The sequence below is a fragment of the Apteryx rowi genome, unplaced genomic scaffold (assembly GCF_003343035.1).
Source record: "Apteryx rowi isolate R43461 unplaced genomic scaffold, aptRow1 scaffold_8, whole genome shotgun sequence".
NCBI lineage: Eukaryota > Metazoa > Chordata > Aves > Apterygiformes > Apterygidae > Apteryx > Apteryx rowi.
In genome coordinates, this window is record NW_020451093.1 from 7,995,741 (window position 1) to 8,002,224 (window position 6,484).

The following is a 6,484-nucleotide window of genomic DNA, read 5'->3' on the forward strand; positions in this document are numbered from 1 at the left end:
AAAAAAAAATACCGAGCTAAAGTTTTCTTGATTGCGTTTGACTCTCTCAATCTCAGGAGTGACAGGTATTGGGGTCCCTGTCCCCAGATCCTCTTTGTACAACACCTATGTAGTAACATGGGAGTATTAAAAAAAATTAAGAACAAAGAAATGTCATTTTATAGAGGCAACCCATATATAACTATTATGCCTACTAAATCCACTAGGAAAGCAGGAAAAACTAAGAAATACAAAACAGTTAACAGTGGTGATAAATTCAGAGGAAGCCTTCCGAGATCTTGAAATACCATATCCCAGTTCTTAGATATGCTTCAATAGAATAATAAAGCATTAGAGGAGCAAAATAAAGCAACTAATAAAGAAACTGGTGTTATTTTTTTAAATGTAAAATACTTTAAGCTTCACAAAAACAAAAGTAACTTTAGAAAAATGAACAGATATGAGGTGTTAAGCGTTATGATTATAAAAAAAATAAGTACATAAAATATAACTAAAAATCACTGAAAATTCTAATAGGGGAAGGGGAATGCTTGTATATTTATACGTTAATTACAAAGCACAGAACACCTACAAATGTTAAAAAGTTCATCTGAAATGAGGTTACAGGGAACTTTTTTCTTAAATTACAAAAAGGTACCGAGCTAAAGTTTTCTTGATTGCGTTTGACTCTCTCCATCTCGGGAGTCACAGGCACTGGGGTTCCAATCCCCAGCCCCTCTCTGTACAACACCTGGGGGGCAACAGGGAAGTTAAAAAATAAAAATAAAAAAGAGGAGGACGGGAGAGAGACAGAGAGAGGGAAAGTCAATTAATACTGTGAAACTTTTAAGTATGAAGAATACAAATTTGTCAGGCCTGTTCCAAGGCTTGCCAAAACAAAAATAAAAGACTCGGCTAATGTTACTATGAGTTTTGCTCTCATCTCACCTGGGCGCACGTAAGTAACATCAACAAGAACTGTAGGAGTGTTTTTTGTGAAAGCGTATCTTGAGCCAAGTCACCTGAAAACTCTTTTGCATTTGTCCTTTTCCCCAAGAAGTTTCATCAGTCTGACAAAGGATCTTGAATTAGCATCTTTCCCTCTCAGATTTCTAACTGGGCCCACCAGCAGAAAAGCGAGCTGTGATGCTCTCGGGGACAACCAAATGCAGCAAATAGTGTAACAACAGTGACTTTTCTGAACTGGCACAGGAACCTTAAATCAAGACTGGATTTCACATCGGTTATGTCTGAATTGGGTCAGAGTGAAACAAATTTGGTCCAAAGCTGCTCCAATTAAACCAGAAATAGACCACTAAATTATGGCGCAAAGCACTTGGAACTGCGCATGGTGATTCAAACGGAACGTGGCAGGAGCAGCAACAAGTCTGGATAGAAACTCATTACTACAGTAATTTCCTTAACTACGACATTTTCGTCATCTTTTATATTACAGGGATCTGGGGGCGCTGCCCACGTTTTCTTTACGAAGACCTGTAGGATAGAAGAAAGCCTCCAACACAGCAAAACCAAGAAAAGAGATAACACACTAGCTGCGTTAAATTGCTTTGCTTCAAGAAGTGTTAAGGGTTCGCGCTTCTGTTCGCACTGCACCAGCGTGGTGAGTCTGAAGACTGTTAGAAGGACCAACCGTGTTACTGAGGAACAGAGTGACGTTCACACGGAATATTACTGTTTCAGTGGGGGAAAAAAGGAACTGCTTAACTGCTTTAAGTAAATGAGGTTAAAATTTCACAGCTGGAACAATTTAATGACAATTAAGTTAGACTTAGGTGAAAAATTAAAATATAAGGATACTAACAAGCTTTTAGTGATTTGATTAAGAAAGGGCTGTTTAAAGTTCAGCAAAGAATTAAAAAAAAATTCAATATGGAGGAGTTAAAGGGAACTGATTTAAGTTTGAGGTGCTAGTTTTTGTTTTATTTAGCAATACCGAGCTAATGTGTTCTTGATTGCGTTTGACTCTCTCCATCTCTGGAGTGACCGGTGTTGGGGTGCCAGTCCCTAAGCCCTCTTTGTATAACACCTGTGAGGTACAAGAAAATTTCCAGAAAAAAGTGCTCAACAAAGGCAAAAATCATTAAATCTGACTATTTTGTAAGTTACGTTTAGCGTTAGGATCACTTTTTTTTTTTTTATTAATTCCACACTTGTTCTAGAGCTGAATAGTAAGGACATGGCTTGTGGATGATTATTCCGTAAATATATGAATAAAAATACATAGGAGATAGAGGGTTAGGATAAAACAAACATGGAAAGAAGCCCCATATTAATTTCACAGCTTACCTCTAGTTTTGGTTCTCAAAAGAAAAGCAAGTAAAGCTGTAAATCACCCCAAAAAGTTAAAGCACAAAAAGGCAGAATAAATGAGTTAAAAATACTGCCAGGGAGAAAAAAGGTGCAGTGTGAGATTCTAAACCACTGAGGAAAACCAGAAAATATGTTAGGATGTTATTATGCAAAAATAAGTTATCTTTTTTTTTTTTTTTTTTTTTTTAAATACCGAGCTAATGTGTTCTTGATTGCGTTTGACTCTCTCTATTTCTGGAGTGACAGGTGTTGGGATACCTGTCCCTAGGTCCTCTTTGTACAATACCTGCAGAATACAAGCACCCAGAAAGGTGAGAAGATAAAATTCCTTCCACCAGAACTCAATTACAGCACATTTGGATAGGTAATTCACCTGGTTTATAGGTAATTATAATCTGCGATTATATGGAAATATGTGCACAATGTATTTTACTCAGCAATTTTTTTTTTTTTTTTTTTTTTAAGTGCAGTCACCAACTCAGCTAAGTACTTGAAGTCTGTGTCTAGGCATTTGAACGCACTCAAGGCAATGGATTATTTCACTGTAACAGGACACAAGCTTCAACACTACGCTATTTGGGTTGAAAGGTTGGTATCTTCTGCTCTTCACTTTAGTTTAGAAAATTTAATTGTATTACTCTTCTGGTAGTTAACATTTCCAGGACTTTTATTACAGCATTAACAACCAAACCTTTTACAGACATGTCTAAATATATAGGTACTTAGCTGTGGGCTCCATTTCACTTTGATCTATGTGTCTATTTGTTTGGAACAGCACAATTTTATCTTGTTTTAGGTCTCTAACAAGAAAACTCATTGAGTTTTAGCTCTCATACTATTAGACTTAATTTGACTTGTAATTGTTTGATAAAAAAAATTGCATTTTTTATTAAAGAAGTTGCACAGAAGATGCCTGGGTTGGTTTAAGACGTAATCATGTAGAAATACATTATGACTACACTGCTCATTCTTCTTGCAGACTAGTGAAATACCTACAAGCTGCATCTCACTGCTTAATGTCATTGAAACAAAGAATATAAAATAAAGCATTCAAAGCAAGAGAAAACAAATGAGGTAACTTGAAGGTTGACAAAAGCAGGATCATTTGAAAATACAACTCAGCTATGCAAAAGTGAACTGTAAGAACCACTAGTATTGGGAACAGCTCAAAAGGAAAATGGTAGTCATAAAACCAGGAATGGAAAAATCAGAAGACACTCTTTATATGGGTGTCAGCTCCTCAGCCTTGTGTAGCTGAGGTACCAATAACAAAGACCACATCCTGCCTCAATTCTGTGTGCAGAGATCAGAGGAGGAACGGAGGACTCAAAATCAGGAGAGCAAGATGTGGTTATTAAAAGTTACACTTAACTACTTAAGGAAAGAGCCAGATACTGCTTCCACTTAAGACTGTCACTAGGTTTTGTGACTACAAAAAAGGCTCCAATTATGTTTTTCACAAAAGTTCTCTCTGGTACTCCAATTTTTTCAGGATGATTGTAAGACATCATCTGGGGATTTTTTGTTCCTAGCTCTGTGTTTAGAACAGGTCACAGAAATAACACTGGGAAGTGCCTGAATGTAACAATTACTCCAAAATTCAGGTATATGAACTACCTCCTGCTAAATACAGGGATTTAAGAGCTCTGTTCGCTTTTCAGTGAGTAATACCCACGAATACCAGCAGAGATTAAAGCTTGAGCTCTGCAAGAATATTCTCTCTCCAAGTCCTGGATAAAAATGACAGCACCATTAAAAAAAAGAGAGAACTTTTTAGGAGTGGAAGCAAGATGACACAGCTGAGCAGTTTACACAGGTAAGTAGAAAACATAGGCCACTACCGAGCTGATGTGCTTCTGGGTCTCCTTGACACGCTTCACTTCCGGGAGATCAGGAATTGGAGTTCCTTTTCCAATACTCTCCTTGTACTTAATCTACAAATGCACAGACATCAGAAAAAATAAAAGGGTTAAATCAAACCACAGTTGACACGTGTATGGGTAACCAGTCACATGAATAAAGAAACACAGGTCATTTAAATGTTACAAACTCTCTGAAATCTCAGGTACTAAATGTACTCTGATGGAAGGAAACCAACAAGGAACCTATGAGAGTTATTTGTATTATCACAGCACCCTTGGCCATCTTAGTGTGTACTTGACTGACATTTTTCCTACCGAATCTCATCCTCCTGCCTTTGAAAATTACCTCCTTCTAGCCCTGGACTCCCTAGACAGCAGCTGGACAGTTAGCCAGGAATGTTCCTCTAAAGCAGAGATGAAGAGTTTCTTTGCTTTCATGGTTTTAAAAAAGCAACATTGTTAAATTGCTTTGTAGAAATGGGCCAATAACTGAGCTCAGAGTAGAAAAGCAGGGAGTCTTGGCTGAGCCAGAATTTTTCAACTGAAGCTCCAAATTCGGGTATCTAACATCTCCCAGGATCTTCATTTCAGCAAGAACACGACTCCTGATCTCTAACAGTTGAGCCCTTTGGAGATATCTCAAATTGGGTTCCAAAGCAAACTGTGGTATTAAAAGTTAAAAATAATTTCTAACAATCTTAGCCTAATGGCATAAAAAAGGCATCTCGATTCATATGTAGATACATAAAGAACATTATCCTGATTTCAAGGAGGCTGAAAACTTAAAGATCTCACTAGCTTCAACATGAGCAGAGAGTTGCTATTAAAGTATTCTCATCATCTTTACAAGCAATCTGTTAGCAGATTACTGGAACTGTTGATTAGATTTCACTACTAATGGCATTGTACTAAAAGATTTTTTAAATAGGCATAAATACTCGTTAATAGGTCTGATACCACTTGGTCTTGCATTCTACCAATGAAAGGTATTTAATTTTGTATTTGTAAAAATCCATCATATTCAATATAGGTGTGTACCACCATCCAACATTATAACAATTAAAGTGTTCGATATCAGCGCTGTTTTCATTTTTACTTTAGCATAATACAAAAATAGCATTCCCCAAGAACATATTTAACACACTGTGCATGAAACAAACAGCTGAATGTTAGTATCTTTCATGCTAAAATAATGTCAGCATTCAAAAAAAGCATGACAAACATTTACAATTTTTGAAGGAAAAACAACACATACTTATCTCCTTATTCCAATTTTAGAGTATTAAAATTTTTATATAACATAAAAGTTTTACAAGAAATGTGCTAAGTAAACTACGTTTGGGATTAGAATTATGACAAGAACTTTAATGTTTTAGAAATGGATTAAGGAACAAATTTGATTGTTAATCATTAGAAAAATTATTAAGTAACAAGAATAGGAAGAACTCTTAGAAAGTAACTCTTAGCTGGACAGATTATTGCCAAACCACAGTTAGCAACATTTAAGAAAAAAAGAGGGGAAAGATTATATTATTTTAGGTTGAATTAGCACTGGTAGAGCATTAAAAATCAATTGTTTTGTACCGAGCTAATTGCATCCTGGGTTCGCTTAACTCTCTGCATCTCTGGTGTCTTTTCAATAGTAGTTCCAGTTCCAATATCTTCTTTATATAAAATCTTAATATTTAGAATCAAGACAACAAGGTTAAGCACACAAAACAGCATTATTTCTTCCAGAGAGTGAACAGAGGCTCATGACAGCGAGATGCACGCAACGGTGCCTCTTGAAAGGCAGCGGTGGAGGACCACCTCTACTCACTGCCAAACAAGGCCAGTAACGCTTGTGTTGCCTACCTGAAGAGTGTCCTGCTACATAAGCGTCATTTGTGCAAAAAAAGGGACTGATCATTTATATTTGTAGCAATGCATTTTAAGTAGAATAACAATACATTTGTAAACTAATTTTAGGATTGAAAACTAGCATTTGCTGTAGTTTTAATTTATTCTTTTTCTAATTTGTTTGGTAATTTACACAAATTTCTTCTACTTACTATGCTAATGATGCCAGTTGCAAAATGATACAGCAGAGGTTCAACACTTCATGGTCAAACATGAAATGTGAAACAAGTCAGGACAGGACAGCCAGTTCCGTTCTCACTAAGACATTTGCAACACAGCAAGACTGCACTACCTACATAGCCACATGACAAAAGAAAGGTGGATACCAGTAATACTACTTTAAACACAGGACTAATTGTTTAACTACTACCTCAAAGCTATGTACATGCGAAACAGGTCAATCTGGGCTCTCC

The 6,484-nt window shown here is 36.4% G+C and overlaps 1 protein-coding gene across 1 annotated transcript in view; it reads right to left on the reverse strand.

Annotated features, from left to right (window-relative positions):
* Nucleotides 1-6,484, reverse strand: part of NEB (nebulin) — a gene marked incomplete at its 5' end in the record, with an annotated part of 66,319 nt that overhangs the window by 14,488 nt on the left and 45,347 nt on the right. Inside the window, 5 exons of the mRNA XM_026088977.1 lie at nucleotides 13-105; nucleotides 638-730; nucleotides 2,504-2,596; nucleotides 4,152-4,244; nucleotides 5,757-5,849. Of these exons, the coding sequence (XP_025944762.1) occupies nucleotides 13-105; nucleotides 638-730; nucleotides 2,504-2,596; nucleotides 4,152-4,244; nucleotides 5,757-5,849 (465 nt within the window). The remainder of the gene's footprint in view (nucleotides 1-12; nucleotides 106-637; nucleotides 731-2,503; nucleotides 2,597-4,151; nucleotides 4,245-5,756; nucleotides 5,850-6,484) is intronic.